Source organism: Balearica regulorum, chromosome 7, assembly GCF_011004875.1.
Source record: "Balearica regulorum gibbericeps isolate bBalReg1 chromosome 7, bBalReg1.pri, whole genome shotgun sequence".
Lineage (NCBI taxonomy): Eukaryota > Metazoa > Chordata > Aves > Gruiformes > Gruidae > Balearica > Balearica regulorum.
The window spans coordinates 30,185,090-30,206,407 of record NC_046190.1 but is presented as its reverse complement, the minus strand read 5'-3'; the positions used below and the strand labels follow the sequence as shown (position 1 = coordinate 30,206,407).

At 45.6% G+C, this 21,318-nt stretch overlaps 2 protein-coding genes across 4 annotated transcripts in view; both read right to left on the bottom strand.

Annotated features, from left to right (window-relative positions):
* CHAT (choline O-acetyltransferase) overlaps positions 1-16,629 on the bottom strand; it is a 35,943-nt gene extending 19,314 nt beyond the window's left edge. For 2 of the 3 annotated variants that reach the window (XM_075758701.1, XM_075758702.1), the window contains exons 1-7: positions 16,502-16,629; positions 13,423-13,567; positions 11,160-11,351; positions 8,858-8,976; positions 7,395-7,448; positions 4,535-4,715; positions 3,370-3,547 (exon numbers count right to left, since the gene is read on the bottom strand). In XM_075758701.1, coding sequence (XP_075614816.1) covers positions 3,370-3,547; positions 4,535-4,715; positions 7,395-7,448; positions 8,858-8,976; positions 11,160-11,351; positions 13,423-13,485 — 787 coding nt within the window. In that variant the 5' untranslated portion in view covers positions 13,486-13,567; positions 16,502-16,629. Of the gene's footprint in view, positions 1-3,369; positions 3,548-4,534; positions 4,716-7,394; positions 7,449-8,857; positions 8,977-9,352; positions 9,433-11,159; positions 11,352-13,422; positions 13,568-16,501 lie in introns of those variants that run through there. The other variant, XM_075758703.1, reaches the window with a different exon arrangement.
* Positions 16,630-18,617: 1,988 nt separating this feature from the next.
* SLC18A3 (solute carrier family 18 member A3) lies at positions 18,618-20,554 on the bottom strand. Its single transcript, XM_075757533.1, has one exon. The coding sequence runs from the start codon at positions 20,393-20,395 to the stop codon at positions 18,809-18,811; it is 1,587 nt and encodes a 528-aa protein (XP_075613648.1). The 5' UTR covers positions 20,396-20,554; the 3' UTR covers positions 18,618-18,808.
* Between the last annotated feature and the right edge of the window lie 764 nt (positions 20,555-21,318).

Sequence of the window (21,318 nt, the reverse complement as noted above, 5' to 3'; positions counted from 1 at the left end):
AAATGTGCTTCCTCTGGCTCTCTTTCTCTGTTTCTTTTCCCTATGCTGTCACTCGTGCCTCTACAGGTGGACTACAAAAGCTAGTTTTACATTGTCCTCAGTGCTTTCCTTCTTATTTATGGTGTATTTATGTGGGTTTTTTTTTTTTCTCAGTTTCTTTAGGTCAGAAATATTATGAAGGTAAAGGTTTGTTTGCTTCTGAGGGCCAATTTGAAGCATAGAAAATAGGTAATTGTGAACACTTAATACAGCCCTTAATTGAAAGGATAAAAGTGTGGAACCTATAACAAGAACTTGTTTTATTTAAAAGCATATAACATCATTAATTTCTGTTAAATGGTTGTTAACAAGATCAAAGGAAAAAAGGTTTTCAAACATAAACTTAAAATTCCTTCCATTCTTAACAAATCAGCTGTCATCTGGTTTTGCTAGCAGATGATTTTGTTTCGAAATGTTCTTAACTAAAGATATGAATTTATATTGATCAAAACTTCTTGCAAATTTATGGTAAATTCAACAAATCTGTGCTCAATTAAGGAGATGATTTTAGCTGAAAGAATGAAAAAAATTAAAATTAAACAATTCCAATTTACATTTGAAATATGGAGCCATTTAAAAATGTGCATGTTTTTAATGTTTGCAAATATGAAAAGTAACTTGATCCTCTGAAAGAACAGCATTTTTCAAAGTAGGAAAAAATGTGCCTTGCCAAAATGAGTAACATAGGTTGGTAAGGAGCTAGGAAAAAATACAGATGCGTGTTATCATCCAGATTCATTCTCCAGATGCTGTGTAGTAAAAAAGATTCAAATATGCAAGAAATGAAAAAACTGTCAAGAGGAGAGTCAAGTGATAGCAGTGGCTGAGAAGGAAGAGGGGGAGCTGTGGCCTCTTGCAGGACATGGTAAGGTACTGTCTATTGCTGTCTGGTGGCTCCTGCGAGGGAGAGCTGGCAACCATGACTCGAGTGACAGAGGTGGTCAGTGTGACTTCTTTCAGGCTAGCTGGGAACCTAGCGGACTACAGTGTGTTGTCTTCCCTTGCCCACAGAAGTAGAGTCCTAGAGAAGGCACCTGGCATTCCTGCCACTTCCTGCAAAGACTTGAGCCAGGAGACTGTAATTGATGGGGCACACAGATAGGCTGAGCTTTCTGCCAGTGATCTGTGCCACCCTACAACACATGAAACACTGACGTCCCCATTAATTGTCTTCAAAAGTATTCAGAAGCTTTATAAAGGAGAAGACATGTCCCTCTCGGCTGTAAAACTCTTCTAGTATCTGACATTTGCAGGGCTGACCGTAATTGTGGTATTTATTCCATTGATAGTCTGGGTACATGAACACAAAGGCTGAAAAGATCCTTGTGAATGGAAGTTGCCCTGTGTACTCAGCTGCTGGTATTTGCAGACAGGCACCTTCAAGGAAAAACTGGCTGGATAGTGATTTACAAACTGCTCACAGCTTGCTCAGCGTTCTGCTTTATATTGTCTGATAGGTTTATATATATTTCATTGTGGCTGCTGCCCACACATCTTTGACAGATATGAAGCCCTTATTTTGACATATGGCTTCAGAGTATCTTGAGTCTAGATATTAGAATGAATAAAATTAAGGTCTGCTAGAAACAGAAAAGTAGGGAAAGATGCCCTTACAGAAGGAAACAGATACGTGCAGAGAGCTGATCAAACCCTGAAAAAATTATCATGTCAAGCAGGCAAGAACTCGTGAACCATGACTTGGGATGGAAAATAAATATTTCCAGAAAGAGCTGAAAGGAGAACAAGGCTAAAGCCCTGCAAGACATTTCTTTTACTTCTTTCTTTCTAATGCACACAATTGCATTGAATTGGCCAGTCAGCTTTTGGTTAGTTGGGGCTTTTGTTTTAAAAGGAATATATGAGAAGACAGTTCTGAATCAAATTCAGATACAGTATGCATGGGACAGCAGTCCCTATAGGAGTAAGAATTCACTTGCTCTACTTAGAAGAGTAGAGATACACAGATAAGAACGAAAAAAGAGCTTTTAAGGATCATGTATCCACGTGCAACAGCAATGCATTATGCTATAGAGAGGAGCTGTGCTAATACAAGTGGTCTAGGATGGGACTCTTGCGTAGATTAGACAAGGCTCAGATCACAGTGCTGCGATATTTGCTTGTGCAGAATCTGTTTTTTTCAGCTGTGTAACTCAGTTCGTTTACTTCCTCATTAAAATTTCATCAAATGCCAGGCAATACAGAAACACCATAGAGATGGTTCTGCTAGTTTTTGTTGATTTGTCTTTTTTTCTTTAGGATGATGTAGGTTTACAAAGATGATTTTGTTGCTGGTTTCAAGGTAGTCACTGTTTTACTTAAAAGTGTGGCATGAAAATAAACAATTAGGTGTTTATCTCAGTTTTAATTAAACTAAGGAATCTTTTTTTTCCTCCTGCTTTAAAAAGAAAAAGCAGGGAGGGGAAAGCCTGAAGATGAGACTGGTACCATGTAATAATGCTGTAATAATGGCCAGGACTCTGTATGTGTATCTATATAAAGTTATTGTAAGCATAGATAAACTTGAATAACAAAAGGATAGATCTTCCTTGGGCTGATAAACATATTTTGAGACTATTGACTATTTTTTTGGGGAGGGTGAGGGGTGAGGGTGGGGAATGAATCCCCAATTCATCCAAAATGGCAAAAAGAGGGTGTTTACATCACTTAGCTTCAAGGTAAAATATATAAAGTGTGAAATGGTAGAGGTGACTAATTCCACCTTTTATTTTCATCTGTTTTAAAGTCAAGCATTTGAGTCCAGAATCCAAGACAGCTAAATGCTGCCTGTTCTTGGAAGAGAGAGAGAACTATCCTCAGATAATAACTGGTGTCACCTTTCCTAGATACTTACTTTTAGATTTGAATGAATCAGCCCTGGTACTTTCTATTTTTCCCCATTGACTAGAGAGACTACACAGCTAGATTCAACAGGTGTTTAACTTGTAGATGCCTTCGTTAGATGAGATGAAAAATGTCTAATAGTTGCCAAAAGCTAAGAGGATACATCATTCCTATTGATACAAAATGGATATGAAAAAAGACAAATCACAAAATCTGATGTAATTTATGTGATGAAAAACAGAGAATGGAGTGAGAGCTGTTTACATAGCATGACACTTAAACATACACAGCCAATGGGTCAAACTGTATCTGCTGCTTCCCTGGTAACACACATCTGAACACTTACAGGTATTGAGTTTCCTCCTGCTCGAAAAAATCAGCAGTGAGATTGCACATTCAGTGTTGTAATGTTCACTCCCAGCAAAGAAAGGCAATGATGGTGAGGAGGAAGATGATGAAGACGACAAAGCTGGGATTGCTGCTGCTAACCTTTCATAAGGATCGTCCTGGCCTCTGCCCACTCTGTTCTTCCGTCTGTTGTCAGCAGGCCAATTGGAGGCAGCATTTCCTCTTCATTCTCTGCCATTTTGGCTATCTTTCGTAACTGAGTGAAAAGATCTCCCTCACTGAGACGACGGAAATTAATGACAACATCCAAAACAAAAAACTGCAAAAAAATGACAGAAGTCAGAAGAACAATCACTGATGGGTTGGACCCTTACTGGTCCAACATTTTGATTTTGCCTGGGTGAGTGTTGAGAGACTGAAATCCTGCCTGGAGAACCAGGCCGGTGGGCAATGGAGCACAGAAACACTGGGATCTGGTCCAGGGCTTACCCCTCCTGTGTTTTTACACCAGTGTAATGCCAGTTGCTATCGGGGACTTATATATGTGTTGGGCTCAAATAAAATATACATTATTTGAATAAGTTTAAAAACCCTGAAGAGATAAAATCAGGAAGTATGTAAATAATTTCCTTGGTAGTATTTGTTTAAAAATAACCTAGAGAATCTAGAGAACTTCCCATTGAGGTGGAGAAAGGACTTCCTCCTGGAAAAGGGACCACTGGGATCTACCCCTTCATTCCAAGAGGGCCTGCAGGCACAGCTCCAGTACTACAAATAGTCAAGCTGGGCTACAAGGTACTCTTCCCAGTCACTATACTCTGCTTCTCAACGGCGTTTATCAGTTGGGTCTGATTCACTCTAATACTTCAATATTTCTGCCTGCACCTGTGCTAACTTCATCAGGCATAGCTTAGACCCCCCTACATGGGATGGTGGTATATATGCCGTGCATTGTGTGCCAATACATGACTGTCAAGACGAGTGTTTCCAGCAAATGCACTCTAATAAGATTTTTTTTCTCTGTGGTTTCATCTTTGATCAACATTTTTATGTGAATGAGAAAGCAAATGTATTCTGCCACATTCTTCCTTTCTGCATCACTGTGCTTGGAACATAATGTGGGCTAAGGACAAAAATGCTGCAGAAGCATCTTTTGAAAATATTGACAGTGAATGCTTGGTAAGAAGTGAGCTCATACGTAGCACGCTAACTGTGTTTCTGAACAGTGGTTAGATTAGGCTCTTCTTGAATGAAATTAAGCAAACTAAGAAATATAGAAAGGTATAAAAAAAGAACACTCATTTACCTGATTGTTACAAGCAACAATGATGTGTTCTGGTTCTGGCATTACACTGCTTTTCTGGGCCACGAGGGTATCTTTGGTATGTCCTGGAAGACGATAGGAAGAAAAGAGTCCATAGTATTGCTTCATACAGAGAGGATGACCAGACAGCTGTCCACGAGCAAAATCAACAGGTAAAGCATGGCTGGAGAGAGAGAAGGAGAAAAACAAAGCCAGAGGGAGAGAGGGGAGAGAGACAGAAAGGAAAAGAAATCTAATCTGTCCTTTGTTCTGTTACAATTAGATCAGGTATAACACAAATTGAATAATAAAACGAGATTACAGTATAAGGGAAATAGATGAATTCCCATACCAAAGTTAAATACATCATTCCTGGCAGCTTCATGCATATTCATTAAGCAATTGCATTATCATCTAGTGGAAATGGAAATAATAGCAGGTCACAAGAAGCTTTGCAATGTACGTGGGAAGCCTGCCTAGGTGGGACCCCGGAAACTTGCCAGGACAAAAGTCAGCAGAACAGCTGGAAAAGACACAGCACCTTGAAAAAAAAAAAAACTGATGAAATTCATTGCAAATCACAGTGGCCCTGTACTGTGCAGAGTGGTTACAGAGTCTGTTGAGAGGGCCTTGCCTGATGAACAGGAATGACTGGGGCAATACAGAGGGCATTTCTGTTTTCCACAGAGCCTTGCTTATGTGCTAATCCTTACATAGACCTATGGGGGAATAGTGCTGAAAACCTAATCCCTTTTTTTTGGAAGGCATGTGAAAACACCACCTCCTAAAAGGCTTCTTTAGTGGCCAGAAAAAAACCTCAGAAGTTATCACAATTATCATTATGGATTGTAAAATATCCTACTGGCACTGCAGCAGGAAATAATGGTGCTGTTGCTCAGGAGAGGTGGCAGAGACCACAGGAGGAAGAAGATCTTGTGGTGCTGAGGTTTTCTCTCAGCAAAAGAGGACTAAGCTTCCAGCCTGCCAGAGAGGGGCAGAGGCAAACAAGCATACAAGGAGAGTTACTGTCATACAGCTGATACGGGGTAACATTTTATGCTAGTTTATCTTGTTTAACTGTCTCTTTAGAACTGTTGCAGTTCTAAACCAGGGATATTCCCTTCAGTTCCTGGCTTGAAAACTCTGGATCACTTATTTCCTTGTACAGGTGCTTAATGGTTTTTTGTTCTTTATCAGCAAAACAGGGTTATTAGCATTCTCCTCTGACATTTTGTTTTATGCCAAAATCCTCTTATATTTAAGAGTTTTTAAAGAGCGTCTATGATGATTGAACATAGCAAAATAGCATGGTAGATTTAGATAAGACAAGCTGTAATTATAGCAGTTAAGAAAGGGATTATTAACTCTGATGGCACCAGAAAATCTTGTACTGATTTAGGAGTTGTCTGTGTAGATCCTACAACTCTCTTATGTGAGCAAGTTAGGTTTTGTTTGAAATATTTAGTCCTGGCAACTGCATGGAATATGTGCACAGTTAAAACTAAACGCCTGGGTTTGGGTTGGAATATTGTGCATCTGCATGTGGCATGATCCAAGCTAGCAGTACAGTTGCTGGTACAAGTCCTTAACAGCAACATGGAACTGAAAATGTTACAATTACAGTCCTCATAATTATACAGGAGGGGTGATAAGCAAACAGTAATAACAATATGAGGACACAATAGTGAGGATTTAAATTATTATTGATTTAAGGCAAGCAAATCTAATCATGTGAGTCTTTGGATCTACAGCAGTGAGGTCAAAGTAATAAGAATTTAAATTATTCTTGCGCAATGTGGTTTCTTTATCTCATCTCAGATGCTGTCATATAAAGATGCAACAAACTAGTATGCAATAGTACTTCACAGCATGTCAGCGCTGGTGTGTGCAGTTGCATGGCATATTTTGGACAAAAGCATGTGTTTTTAAATAAGTACCTATTCTATAATTTCTGAGTAGCTGTCAGACTTCTGAAGTGAAAAATCGAACAGCACCTTCATCTTTCTTTAATTCATAGATGATAGGGACTTTGTTGTTTGAATACGGACTTTGCCTTCCTCATCCAAATGAGCGTTGGTTAAAGCATATCACATATGCCTCTTGTGTTTCCAGACAGAAAAACGACCTTTTCCCTACTATGGTGCTGTGTCTGTTGTGCTTGGCTCCCCCCTGTTTCTATTCTTCAGGGAGCAGTGATTTCAGCAGTAAACCTGCAACATATTAGGTGAGGTTAAGAAGTGCCATGTAAAATGCTGTTATAAGCTACCTCATGCATGACTTAAAGAATCATGGGTTTCCCCTGTGTTTATATACAGAAAGTAACAATGGCATAAGTAACTTCTGGTTTTTACTAGCCACTGAACCAGCCTGTCTGTGGTGAGGCTTCCTTCTCCTGGGGGTGGGGGGGAAGGGGGGCTGATGTTCTAAATGGGAGGTGCAGTATGCAGGGGCAGGGTGTATGTGTGTGTGTGGTGCAGCACCCTGGCAGGTGTCCAGTGCCGGGGACGGTGTGCAGAATGTGTAACCGCAGCGCTGCTGCTCTTTGGGTCTGGGGAGCACAGACTTCCTGATGTGTTCTCAATAGCTGTGTTAGGCAGAGAATGTGTGTCCTTTGGGCTGCACTGCATGTGCTAGTGATGACTACCAGGCATAAAACAGGATCCTTCTCCAACCTGTTAAATTGTAGTAATAAAGCAGAAAGCACATAAAAAATGCTGAAGCGCTTGCCCTGAAGCATGCTGGAGCCCCAGCTCTTCCAAATGGTGGAGAGATGCAATGCAGCCTGACTTTGGGCATGTTAGAGCACCCTTGAATCAGAAGCCTGCAGACACTCAAGCAGCAGCTCTCCTTCCAAGCTACTTACGTGTCCAGTAAAGCTTTATAGTCTTGCACTCCTGAAATGAGATTGGCAGCAAACCTGCAAGTAGCAGATAGAAGTGACATCAGACTCTTATCATTTGGCAACACTGGGCTGTTTCTGAGAGACTGAGAGCCTGAATGATTGACGACACAGCACAAGGAGAGAGCCCCCTGCCTCCACCCAAAAGCTAAATGAATTAACATCAAGAAAAATACAAAATCCTAGAGATGGTCCCTTCAAATGGTTAAACAGACTACCACAGGAAGAAGCCTGAAAGCATTTATTTAGAGAATGGGAGCAGAGGCTGAATATTTAATAGAATCCTTAACATGGGTTTCCATATCAATACTCATAAGCTGTCCAATTTATTAGAGTACTTCCTGTCCTAAGCAGATATTCTTTCTGCGGAGCTGTGGACAGGTGTATTATTTCCTGACACTGCTCATTTGCACTGTGTCTGAATGGGAAGCTCTGAGAAAAATATTTCCTTGTTAAAGCACATGCATTAGAAAATGCAAAGTGGAGGTTTTTCGAAAGCTGCGTGCACAATACATTTAGTCAGTAATGAATGGAAACATTTATAGTTATGTTTAAAGTAAAAAGATACATTGTCTGTCTATGCAAAATGTTAAAAGAACACATATCAGCTTCAAGGTTCTGGCTGTTTTATAATAGCATAAATTCACATGCAGTTAATTCTTTCAGTAATGAGCAGCTAGAGAGTGCTAAAAGCAAAGAGGAAAATTGCACTATATGAAGGTAGATTTGATCTGGTTTACTGTTTTAAAAGGAGAAAATGTTTTGGCAAAGGCTGAAGAATGGAATTCTGTTTTAAGGGTGTCTGGAGAGGTATATTCTGTGCTTGGGTACTTGTTTACCTTTTCACTTTTTAAATGACTGTAATTGTCCATAACAACTCAAAGGAGAAAGGTCAGTTCAGGGCTGGGAAGGACGAGCCTGAAGGAAACAGTGTTCTTGGGGAGGAATGATTTCTGAATTCTTATTCTTAGATCCCCTGTGTTTCTGGTGCCCTTTTGGGGACCTGAGAGGGATAATTTAATGCCAGTGTGGCCTTTTCAGTTTGCAGGGTGGAAATAAGTCATAGTGATGGCATGTTGAAGATTGTTTTTCTTTAAACAGTGTGTCAGAATTTAGTATTTCTATGTTCTCTTGCAAAATGGTTTACTTGAACTATACAATGAAAAGCTTTGCAAATTCTGCTTTAAAAAATTATAAATCCTATGGTATTTTTTTCATGCAATAAATGTAATAGCAATGACGTTTTTATTTCTGAATATCAGTATGAGTAACCCTAGAAACACTACCCTCAGTCAGCAGGCCTTGTAGGAAATCATTTAATGGTTTCAGCCCTTATTTTTTAATGAAAGTTGATTGTCTTTTTGCAAAAGCAGTACATTTAAAATATCCTTTCATTTAGCAAAAACTGTGAAGTTGTAGTACATTACCTTAGCTGGTCATTTACATCCTTGAAATACTGACGAGCAAAGATAATTGCTGGGCTGGAATTGACTGGAAGAGCAAGCCGGTTGTTGAGGTACATGTCATCCAGCCAGTAGTTAAACACCTGAAGGAAGGGGACATGAAACCTTAAAGCTACGAACAATGTGCAGAAAGGCAGTCTGGGGGTGAGGGGAGAGTGCTTGGTGCTCCTGGTGTTAGGCATGGGCTCTGATTAATGGAGCTGCTGAGCATTTTCAGTCTGGGCTCTGTGACCTCAGCTCAGCTGAAATCAGCCGCAATTCCATAATCCTATTTTTCAATCAACGGCAATTGACAGTGTGTTCCATTAAAAAGTAAACAAGCTCCATATTCTGGTGGTCTAGGTATTTTGTTGTTTGCTTCTCTCTACAACAACAACAAAAAATGTTTGAGTACAACATGCTAACTGCTGACTCTTGAATAGTGATCAGGATATATTTAAGAGACAGACAGAATTTTACCAGCAATGGCTTTCCTCCAGGGGCTTCAAATATTTGTCAATGATACCAAGATGCTCTGTTGTTAGCCATCAGATACTGTCCTGTGGCAAGACAGAGTGGGAAAAAAATTTCTTGAGCCTAATGGCTCAGTCCTGCAGATACTGGCATGTGGATAGGGCCCCTGGAGAATTCCCTCTGGGCCCACTGACACAAATGCAGATTACTGATGCTTGACCCAGACAGGCACATTAAATTTATAACCATTTTTATTGAAAACACAGATGTACAGTAACCTCAACCTTTATGTCTGAGCAGAGTTTGAAGAATCATTATTTGGAAAATGGAGGCTTTCATAAAAAAGATCAAATGGTCTTTCTGAGTTTAGTGGGCATGTTTTGCATATAGTAACTATAAACAACAATGAAATTATGCAAAAATAATTATGAATGCATGCATCAGTTGAAAAAGTTTTCCTCTGAGATATTTCATTGCTGTTAGAACAGATGCTTCCCCCACAGTCTCTGGAGTCTTGAGGAGAACAGGCTAGACCTGTACCCCTGGCAAGTTAAATTCCAAATAAAAACGCTTCTTGTTTATCTTAAAAATCAGGTATTTAATTTTAATAACCAATATTTAAAGTTGAGATGTTTCAGAAAATGCTTATATATCCTTCCTCTGTAATTTTCATGCTGTAAGTGGTTAAATGAACAGTTGTCTCCTGGAACACTAATTGTTATCAGGAACATTATTTAAGCAATGGCTAATTTAGTCACCAAAACCATGAAGTTCTATGATCAGAATAACAAAATGAGATTGGGTGGCATTTAGCGAAGCTCTCAAACTGTGGCAACAAGTAGTTCAGAAATTAAGCACTGCTTTTAAAATAAAAGCACTGCCAGTAGCGTAGCCTTTTTTCTGACTATAGCAGCAATTTGATGGAGTTTTCTTGCGGGTCACACAACTGAAAAGTTAAGGTAGAACCACATTTCACTGACATTAGTAGCAAGCCTGCAGATTTCACTGAACCCATGAAATGATTCGGTGTCTCTCTTCCTTGCTGGAATAAAAGGACTTCAATAAAATCAGTGTTTCTAGTTTTCAGCTGCCCTATTCTGACATGGTTAATGCAGGCAGCATGAAATGTGACTTTGTGGAATGATAAAATCTGTTTTATCTACGGCTTATTTAATTTTCCTGTCTTGGGAAGCAGAAAGCTGGACTTTTTAAAGGCTGAGGTCTCATCATGGTCTATGAGAGAGAGTGAGACAGATAGATGTATACATGTGTGTGTATATTCAATGAAGTAAATACTACAGGGTAACTACATTGGTATGGTGTGACAATGAATGACAAATAATAGTTTAATTTAAAAAGAGTAATCCCTATCCTAAAGTATTCCATTCCAGAATAATTTGACTGGATCAGAACTTTGGCTAAATGGGTATGCAAGCCACGTTTTATAGCCCTATCAGAAAGCTTTTTTCATTTTAATAAAAACTCTTAATCCTGTTATTAAAGGGAAAGAAATTACATCCAAAAAGGATGTAATATAGTGCTTCCTACAGGTAGAGGTGACACCTGCATGCATGCACTTGAGGTGCATGAATTCCCTCATTTATGTCAACAAAATTGTTGATCTGAAAACATAATAATGACATGGATTTTGAGGTATTTGGAAAATTCTAGCCTAATATGTCTGAAATATTCATTCCCTTTGGTAGAATCTGATGTGACCTGTTTACATTGATCCATTGAAATAAAGCAGTGATCACATATAGAACATCACGAAGAGTTTGTAAATGAGCATCATCCATTTTTCTCTGCTTACCCAGTTCGTTGTCTTTTCCCTTCTTTCCTCGAGGATTTGCTGCAAGGTTTCCCCCAGGCCTCCTGCAATTCCAAACTGTTCCACAATGACCTTGGTCTTTCTAAATTGCTCCTCTGGCACCAAGTGTTTTGTACACTTTAGGTACATGCCTAAGGTCTGTTGCAGTGGTGGGACTGGAAGTTTTGGCACTGCCTAATCATTAAAAAAAAACCAACCAAACAACCAAAAAACAAATTAACAAGTAATTCTACTTGTTCCCAAACCATCCTCTTTTTTTTTTTTCCCTTCTGTTGCTGATTAATATATTGCATCCCTTTTTAAATACATTTATTCTGTTTTAGCAGTTGAGATGACTGATTACTGCAAATGTAACTGCGTGACTTCAGTGGAGTTTCATTAGATCTTAAAGTGCCTGGATTTTAGGACGTAGTATGCAGTTGTATGCAATACTGAAGCAGTAGTACGTCTCCAGCAGCTCTATTTGTAGGCCTTTGACCAATGAGGATTTCAAATGGTTAAGTCAGGAAACTAGTGGAAAACAGGAGAATATTCCTTGGTAAAAATTCTAGAAATCCTAGGACAAACAGGCAAATAGGCATGATGCAAGCATATAGTCTGAGCTAGACTCTAGCAAATCCTTGAATAAATTACAGCATAATAAAATAATGCATTAAGAGAAGGTATTTCATTAGTAAATAAGTGCATTTATCTTGTGATCAGTAAAACTGTGGGTTAATACTTCTGTAATTGGTAATACGACACTATAAAATTGCAGAAGTAGAAAACGTGCAGGTCTACCTGTTTATTAGCACTGACTACATACAATCCTCAACTAAATCTGTGTTTTACCCTGCCAAACTTCTGCTGTTGGCCAGTCTGGAACTCTCCTAGGCTGCTTGATAAAACATCTGCTTATACTTGCTTTATTCTGTTTGGAGCCAGAAACCAATAGTATCTGGGAAGAAAACAAGCTGATGCTGTCCATGCAATTAAGCTTCCTTTGTTTTTTAATGTCGAATTACCCAAGTGAAGTGTAATTAGTAATTTAAAAGCCAGAGGAATTATGGGGACAGTGGGAAAATCAAGCAATGAGGTAATCCATGAAAGGCTGGGAAATTGCAAGAAGCTGTGATGCTCTAAGCATGGTCTCCTAGTTGAGAAATGGTCATCTAAGTCAGCTGTGCTTGTCCTTTAGCAATTAGTGTAGACTATAAACTTTTGGAGGGTTTATTTCTCTAATTTGATTTTTGCCTGTCTCCTAAAGCAGGTAAAGTTTATATATTTTTTTACTAGCTCTTGATGTAATAGACATTCATTTTCAAAGGATCGCAGGACCATAGCATGATTTTGGTTGGAAGAGATATCTGGCAGTCACGTAATCCCACTTGCTGCTCAGAGCAAGGCTAGCTGCAAACTCCTTGGCTAGTGTATGCAGGGAGGGAGGGGGTGAAGGAAGTGCTCTGAACAGAAGGCAGGGAGTGTGTATCCTCTGAGGTCAAATACCAGCTCTGCCTTTTGACATCCACAGAAAAGTCAGTGCTGCATTATATTTCCCTATCTAGAAACTGAAGATTTCAGATACTCATAAAAAGTGTCATAGGATTAGCTGTTATTAATGGAAATGCAAATCCAGTTTAGCCTGTAATGTACCCTGGATCTCAGAAATAAAAGAATGGTAATTCTGCAGTTTCAAGCTATGTTTAGTCGGGGCATATCTTTTCTGTCATTGATTTCTTGGTCAGTGGCAATAGATGTGCCAAATAGTATTTCTTTTTGATACCTGGCTTTGGCACCATCTTTCTGGGTAAGGTTACTCTACAGTCATGACTCTGGTTAGGAAAAAGGTTTTAAACCCAAGGGGTTGACTACTTATAGGCATCCACATCGGCATCTTTTAAACCAGCTTGAAAATGAATCATATGTGATAGTTTGATAGTTCTGTACTATCAAGAAATAATTATATGCCATCTCTGACTGTAGTAATACATCTGCTGTTGTCTAATAATATTTTACTTACTGGAACTCTTCATGGGATGTTGGGAGGAAGAGTGTATTTGGATATGAGAAGCACTAACGTTAGATCAAAGTTCCTAATTATAAACTGCTGCAGGATAACTAGTGTTCCCCGAAATGAAGAAATCCGTTCTGGAACAGAGCTTGGTTTACAATTATTATATTAATTTACAGTATTAAAAGCTGTTAAATCATCTATCTTCAACCTTTATTTTTTTTTCTTTTTCTTTTCCCAGAAACAGTTACTTACTGTCTCATCTTTACTGCATGTATCTTTCTCTTTCTTCTGCATGTTTTTTTCTAGGACAGGCATTCCTGCATTTCTGTAGATATCTTTTGTTAAGGACAGAAATTGAACCCACTTGGGGGCACTTATGGAGCCTCACGCCTCAGTTCTGGAAATAGAAAAGATTTAAAGTCCAGTCAGTACCCATTATTTATAACCAAAATGTACATGGAGAGTATTCCCTGCACAAGCATACACAGAAGCTTCAGAATGCAAAACTGAAGAGAAATAGAAGTACAACATTCAAAAGTAGCTGAACTGTGCCTTGTGGAGATTGCTCTGACATTCTGTTTGTCTCATTTCACTATAAATTTCTTTATCCAGAACTATCTGATGCACATAAATGGTCCCTTCTCAGCATGGTTTATTTTATCACTCTGATTTACTTCACAATGCATTATGCCATGATCTGCGCACTTTGTATTACTGTTATATGTTAGCTGGAGGAGAGAGGTGACTTTTCTTTGAATATACTTATGTCAACACAGGTAATAGTAAGGTTGCAGTTTTCTATCTAAGGATCTTATATGTCCTCCCTTTATCAATTTATATGAAAGCACCACAGTCTTTAAATGTATTTGTCATTACACAGTTCCACGGTCATGGTGAGGTACTGCCATCTCTGCGTTAAAGATGTGGAAACTGTGGAAAGGAGCTTGATGAAGATGTGCCTTTGCCCCCTGCAGGCTAGAAGCTTGCAGGGTGCCAGTGCTTTGGGGCATAGCTCTGGACTGGGGGACCCTGTGAGCCTGCCTAGGCTGGCAGTGGGAGGACTGGGAGGGGTGTCATACACTACATTTGAGCTGCTTCACACACACCAGTCTTTCTAAATAGCATATACCTATCCAGGGAGATGGCTTAACCTGTCAAAAGTCACAGAAGTCATCAGTGACAGAACAAATACTTCCACTTGTGTCTCTCTTGTATTGTGCTTATCCTGGTTTTCACTCCTATAGATGCCTCTTACTCCTTTTCAGTACAAGAATAAGCTAGATGGCACACATATTTCTTCTGATATAATAGTGCCCACACCGAACAGTTGTCCTTCAATTACGGTAGTACAGCTAAAGCAGAGTAAGTTCTATGTGTTCAGTCAGGTCTTGACAGATCACAGCGCTTTAGGTTTTGTTGTTTTGTTTTGTTTTGTTTTAAATTACTGTGCACTGTGTGTGTGCAAAGTATAAAAGACAACATGTGCTGACTAAGTAGAAAAGAATGTCATATTTTCTTTCTGAAACCCTTGGGACTATACATTCAGGGCACTTGAATTATTTCTACATCAGCTTTTACAAACAATTTGGATAAAACCGTATAGTGTATGAAAGTGAGATGAAGAGTTTTGTTTAGCAATGGGCAGGGATGGCTGTGCATGATTCCTCTCCTGAGGAATCAGCTTGGCTATTCCAGCCTTGCAGCTTCAGCATGGGTCTGCCAATGTGTATATGGTCACTGACACCTTGTGTTGATCCTGTCCTCTCCCTGTCCTGCACCGGCTGTCAGTGGGGCCATGTGCTGTGCAGTACATTGTGTAAGGTTGAGAGGTGTCCCTGGGGCTCTGCAATGAGCCACACAGCAAATTTGTGTTGATCTGTCATCTGCTCACAATTTCAACCCAGGTGAGAAAGATTTCCTTCACGGAAAGGCCACATTAACCCGCTGCGTTGCTCTGCTCCCTCTCATGTGCTACACAGGTCTCATCACTTAGCCATGCTGTTCATGTTCAAAGCACTTCAAATAGCAGACATGCCCTGTAACTCTTAGAAGACTCTGTCTTCCCAGTTGTTTATGGGCTGGCCTCGGCTCTTCACCTGCATTCAAGTACAGAGCAGCCATTTTGTCTTCAGAGCCCCTAAAACTGTATTCTCCTAAAGGAAAAATCCAGCTGATATTCTTCTTGCTGGGACTTTTGTTCTTTCTTTCCTTATTTTTTTGTCAAACTGCAATATGGAGTCACACCGATGGCAAGTCCATACTGGCTCTGTGTCTGTAAGAAATGCTACTAACAACAGACTCATGTATCTGTAAAATCAGTCTGATAAAGAGTTTGGGGGTGGTGGCCTGAACTGTACTTTTCTCTGTCATGGGGATGAACTGAGGCTTTGTCTCTGGTTCAAGTGCTGCCAGCTTAGTGTCACACCCAATCCTATATTTGCTTAGTAAAGGACAAGGAAACTGACACAAGAGAAAATCCTGCAGAAATTCAAGATGACTTCAAAGTTGTTCACTGGAATGGCTGTGAGGTGCGTTGTCAAAGTTATTAGGCAAAAGAAAAATAATCCTAGCTGGTTTTATTTACAGCTGGCTTAGCTGGAGGGCTGGGGTGAGCAGCTTAGCAGGGTGGCTGTGAGTCACGGCAGGCTGGGGAGCAGGGTGGCCTTCCCCACAGCTCAAAGCAGCAGCTCAAATCCACAACAAAAGGCACTGATCTCTCTGTTAGCAGATAGCAGAGGACTGAAATAAGCCCATGTGCTTATACTGGAGTTCTCCATACATTGTGGACTCGGGGAGGCAACTTGCAGTCTATAACATTGTTGGGGCATTACACTCAGCCCCCATCTATTCATCCTCAGTCTCAGTGTTAGCAGGAAGATAAGCTTAAACTTCTCGGGAATCTATGCTCAAAGTTAAGAGGAATGTATGCGTTATCAGGAATACATGTGTGAAGCGTGCGCTGCTCCAGCCGTTGGCATTACGAAAGGAGCCGCCCTGTCGCTATCCGTCAGTTCCCTGCGGGCTGCAGCAGCGGCTGGGCCCGTCGGGGAGCGCTTACGCTCTGCCGGAGGCTGCCGGCGCGCCCCGAGATTTTACCGCGTCTCAGCCCCGGCGGATCCCCTTCCCTCCCGGACCGTTCGTCGCGGCGGGATCCGCGGGCTCCGGGGCGGCCCCATGGGAGCCGCCGACGCCGCGGAGTTTGGCAAGAGGAGCCCTCTCGGTTCCGCGCCGCGGGACCCAGCGCCCCCGCTCCCGGGCCCTTGGCTTTCCCGCCCCGGCACTTGCAGCCGCGCCGTCGGAGGCGCGCGGCGCGTACCCTGCCCGCCCGTACCTGCTCGTCGGGGCGCTCCGGAGCAGCTCCCGGGCGGCCTCCGCGCGTCGCGGCGGCTCTGTCCAAGGTACTGCCGCCTCCTCTGCGGCCAGGTCCCCTCTGGGCGGGGGCGTGCGGAGAGCAGCTCGTCCCTGCCGCCGCCTGGCTCCTCCCCGCCCCGCGCCCCCGGCACCGCCCGGCCCGGCCCGGTCCTGCCCGCCCCTCCTGCTGCGTGCAACAGGCGCTGCCGCCCTCCTTCCGCCCGGGTCGCGCCGCTCTTGTTCTGCCCCTTCTGCAGGCTTGTGCCTGGTGATGGCATCGGCGCCAGCTCGCCCCGTGCCGGCAGTGTCCCGGGAGGGCGGCGGGGGGAGGCCGGCAGAGCCGCGTTTCCCCGCGCCCTTACCACCGTCGGGGTCAGCCGAAGGGGTCCCCGACGGCGGCAAGGGGAGCCCCTGAAGGTTACAGCTCTCGGTGACTCGCGTTGCCACACAGCTTGTCGCCAGTAGTGTCACCGTGGGGCGTCTGCGGCTCCTGAAAGCTCCATCCCGAACAGGGCGGGCGGTGCTGCCAGTGGGCTGCCGGCACTGTGGCCGGAAGGGGCGGCAGCCCGCGACGGGGCGGCAGCCGTCCCAGGAGGGGCTCGGGATCTGCGGGAGATGCCCTGTGACGCACAGCGGACCCGGGGCGGCGGCAGCAGCGCACCGTGCCGGGCCAGATGCGGGGGCAGCCCCGGGGCGGCGGGACAGAGGAGGTACCGCTGTTGCCGTTTACTGCAAAGAGGGCGGCTGCGGTTTAGGGAAGCGAGGCTCAGCTACTACTGCGGTGGCCATTGCTTCTTCGGCAAACCCGCCGTGCCAAAGCACCGGCGCGGTGTTTTCATGAGTTTTGCGTCGCATGAGCACCGACTCGGCCGCCCCGACAGGAGCTGCGGCGCGGCGGGACCGCGCGTTCCGCGCAGCTCAGCGGAACAGTCGGGAGATTTCTGCGCGGCTCCTTTGCGGCGCCCAGCTCCCCAGGGACGGCTGGAAGCTTTTTAATAGTTACTGTAGCCGTTTATATATTTTTTTTCTCCTCTTGATATTATAAGTAAATTATTTTGTTTCCTAATGAGCTAGGAATTTAAATAAACGATTTTCTTTTATATCAAGATAAATTTACAGGGCAAAATATGCACTCTGGTTCCCTTGTGGTGGGATTCAAGGTTTCCACTTTTTGCAAAGATTTGAATGAAACACTTCACCCATCTTTTGTTTTGTTTAGTTCCTGTCGGCTACATTGGGGCAGCATTCAGCACCAAGAAAGGCGTTTTCCAGCATTGTGTCTCTAATTGCTGGTAATGTCATTTTTTGAATGTTCGAAAATTGAAATTCATGATTGTGAGAATTAAAATTAAATTCGTGTGAGAATACAAGGAGCTGGTTTTAAGTGATCAATAGCATGTTTGCAGTGCAATGTTATTTGCTTGGACCCGTTAAGATATGTTTTGAAGAATAAATGAGGATATTTTGTACAGGGTTTTCTCCTGGGCGATTCTGGTAACCGATGAGGTTTGTGTTATGAGGAATTGTTACCTTAGGGGTTACAGTGAGCCCAACCAGCTCTCTTCCTCAAGCAGCCCTCAACAATGAAACAAAGACAATCAATCCCCTTCAATTCCATTTATTCAGATCATATTATTCTTGTAGTTTGGACTTCAACATAATACAGCATATTGCACTTACTGGAGAGCAGCACAACAGAGAAGAAAAAAGTACAATACTTCAGTTTATTCCCAAAGAAGAATAAGACGTGATAGTTGTTGCTCTTCTTAAATATATGAAACCAACTGAAAATCTAAGTATATGTACACAAGATTTACTAAGTCCCTGAATACGCCATTCAAAATTTTACACAGACTTTTTTGCTTTTCTTATATTTTTTACAGAGATATACAGTATGTCACACACAGTTTCAGCTTAAGAAAACTTTGCACAATTATACCCCAGCTACAAGGCTGTTGGGGTTTTTTGTTTTGTTTTGATGTTGGTGGTTTTTTGGAAGGACACATCCCCCCCCCCCCCCCCCCCGATTTATGCCAATGATTATTCAGATAATTTTCTTTAGGATTGTCCCCCCCATTCCCCACCCCCTCCACCTTGCCAGAATGCTGAAGGAAATACCGATTAAAAATAAGTCTAGAAGAAGAAAGCCATTACATCATGACAAAGGTTAAACTGTATATATTGCACATTGGTACAGAAACATAATGCAGTTAACGCTTTCATCCCTCCCTTTCCCTCTCTCCCACATGTCCCTCTTTGCTCCTGGGGCTGGGCTGTGTGGGGCAACCTAACTGTACTCATAGTCCGATGAGTCCTCCTCAGACACCCCTGTCAGGTCTCTGCGGCAGGAGTCCATGCCGTTCTCATCCATCTCACCCGCTGGCTGGAGGCTTTTGCCCATGCCTTTGCGCTCCTCCATTTTGATGGTGTCATAGAGTCCCTTAGGTCCTTCTTCAAGGAGAATGTTCCTCTCTGAGTGAGAGGGTTTCATTTGGCAGACATTTTTGAGGAAGAGGAGGACAGGGGCGTAAAGCACGTTGGCAAGCCCCATGCCCAGGTTGAGCTGTGCAAAGCCCATGGTGTGCACAATCTGGCCAGCCACAATGGGCCCCAGGGCATATGCCACAGAGTAGGAGATGTCTGCGATGGCATAGACGCTGCCATAGACAGAGACGTGACGCACGTCCACCAAGAAGGCCAGGGTGGGAAGCAAGGCTGTGTCCACCAGGGCGATGCCGAAGCAGATGCCACAGAGGGGAATGATGACCTGCCCGAAATTCCTGCAGGCTGGCACCAGACAGGAGCTGGCACCGATGATGGCCATGCCCAGGGCCCCGTAAAACCACTGGAGGTGGGGATACGTGGCAGCCAGCCGGACGGTGACGTAGACACCCAGCACGTGGGGGAAGAAGGCGGGCAGCCAGGTGAGGCCCACCTCCCACTCACTGGCCCCCATGGACTCCTTCATCCAGTTGGCGATGGTGGGCTCCAGGAAGGCCAGGGGGATATTGCAGGTGGCCAAGGCGCCCGCCACCACGGCGATGTAGGGGTCCACCATGAGGCGGTGGATGGGGGTGCCGACGGGCATGTTTGCCCGCGCCCCCGCAGCGCAGGGTGGCGCCAGGGCCAGCAGCAGCAGCCCGTCGAGGAGGCAGACGCAGGCCAGCACTAGGAAGGGCACCCGCTTGCCGGCGAACTCGTAGAGGACGCCGCCGAAGGGGGGGGCGGCCAGGCTGCCGAAGGAGATGCAGGCCAGCGCCGTGCCCAGGGCGCGGCTCCGCGCCGGCTCCTCCGCGTAGCGGTCGGCGATGAGAGCGATGCCGGCCGTGTCGGCGAAGGCCGAACCCAGCCCCTGCAGGCTGCGCGCCGCGAACAGCGTCGCGTAGTTCTCCGCGAAGGCGAAGGTGGCGGTGGAGAGGAACATGACGGCCAGCCCGGCCAGCAGCGGCGCCTCGTAGCCCACGCGGTCGATGAGGGTGCCGCTGAGCGGGTTCACCAGCAGTTGCAGCATGGCTTTGGAGGCGAACAGCACCCCGATCTGCACGTCCTCATTGCCCCCCGCGGCCGGCGGGTACCGCGCCTGCAGGAGGCTCCGGTTGCCGCCGCCGCTCTCGTTGCCCGCCACGGGCGCGGACGGGCCGGCGGCACCCTCCCTGCCGCGCATGGCCGCGATGTAGTCGGGGATGATGGGCACGATGACCATGTACAGCATGTTGTCCAGCAGCAGCGCCACGCACACCACCACCAGCAGCAGCCGCCGCTGCCGCCGCGCCTCCCCCATGGCGGTGCCCAGCCGCCGCCGCCGCTCGCCCACCGCCTCCGAGAGCCGTGCCACGGCGGCCCGCGCCCGGCCCGCGCCCCCCGCCTCCGACATCGCCCTCAGCGCCGCCGCCGCCCCGCCGCTGCCCGCATGGGGCACGGCGGGGGCGGCCCCGCCGCCGCCTCCGCCGCCGCCCGAGCCGCCAGCCGCCGCTCACCTCCCGGTGGCCGCCGCCAGCCCGCGCCGCCGCTGCGAGGCGGCTCCGAGGGGCCGGCCCTCCATCAACACACTAATAAGCGCCGCGCACGGAAACCCCACCCGCCCCGCCACCGCGCCGGCCCCGCGCCCCCCCGCCGCCCGCCCGGCTCGGCCCCGCCCCGCTGTACCGCGCTAGCGGCGACAGCTCTGTCCGGCCTCGGTAAGGGGGCTGCGGGGCAGGGGTGCCGCCGGTCCCTGCCCGCCCCGGGGGTGTGCCTGGGGGGGCGGTGGGGAGGCGGCCCCACCCCTGAGGCGGGGGCCCGCTGGCAGCTCTCGCCGCCCCGACGGCGCGGCTGCCCGCGGAACCCCGGGCGGCCCTGTACTCGGCCTCGGCTCCCACGGCAGCCTCCCGGAGCCCTCACTCCGTCGTTTCCCTCTGGGCCTGAACGGCGCAAGGGCAGAGGACTGGGTCCGACGTGCGTGCGCCAGCCGGTGCTGCGGGCAGCGGTCGCGTGTCTTCGCGGCCCCGAGCCGCCGTTGCCCTGCAGGGGCGGTCGGGAGCCTGGCTCGCCTGCGGAGGTCGGCGATTACCGGCTCGGCCTCTGTGCGGTGAAAGCCGCAAAGGCCCCCTCTGCCCCCGCGCTGGTGCCGCAAGGAGCTGCCGCCACCTCCTCCCCGGCCACCCTGTGCCTCCGCGGCGCAGCCTGGACCCACAGGCTGCCGCCGTCTAACTCGAGAGCTACTCGCCGGGACAGGCTGCCAACACCCGGCGCAGGTCCGCCGCCCAGGATACTCCCCCCGACGGCGTGGCCAGGGCAGGGCGCGGGGGAGGCCAGGGG

Bases quoted from the DNA above. Each gene is read 5' to 3' on its own strand.
- SLC18A3 (XM_075757533.1), bottom strand. From the start codon at position 20,395: ATGTCGGAGGCGGGGGGCGCGGGCCGGGCGCGGGCCGCCGTGGCACGG.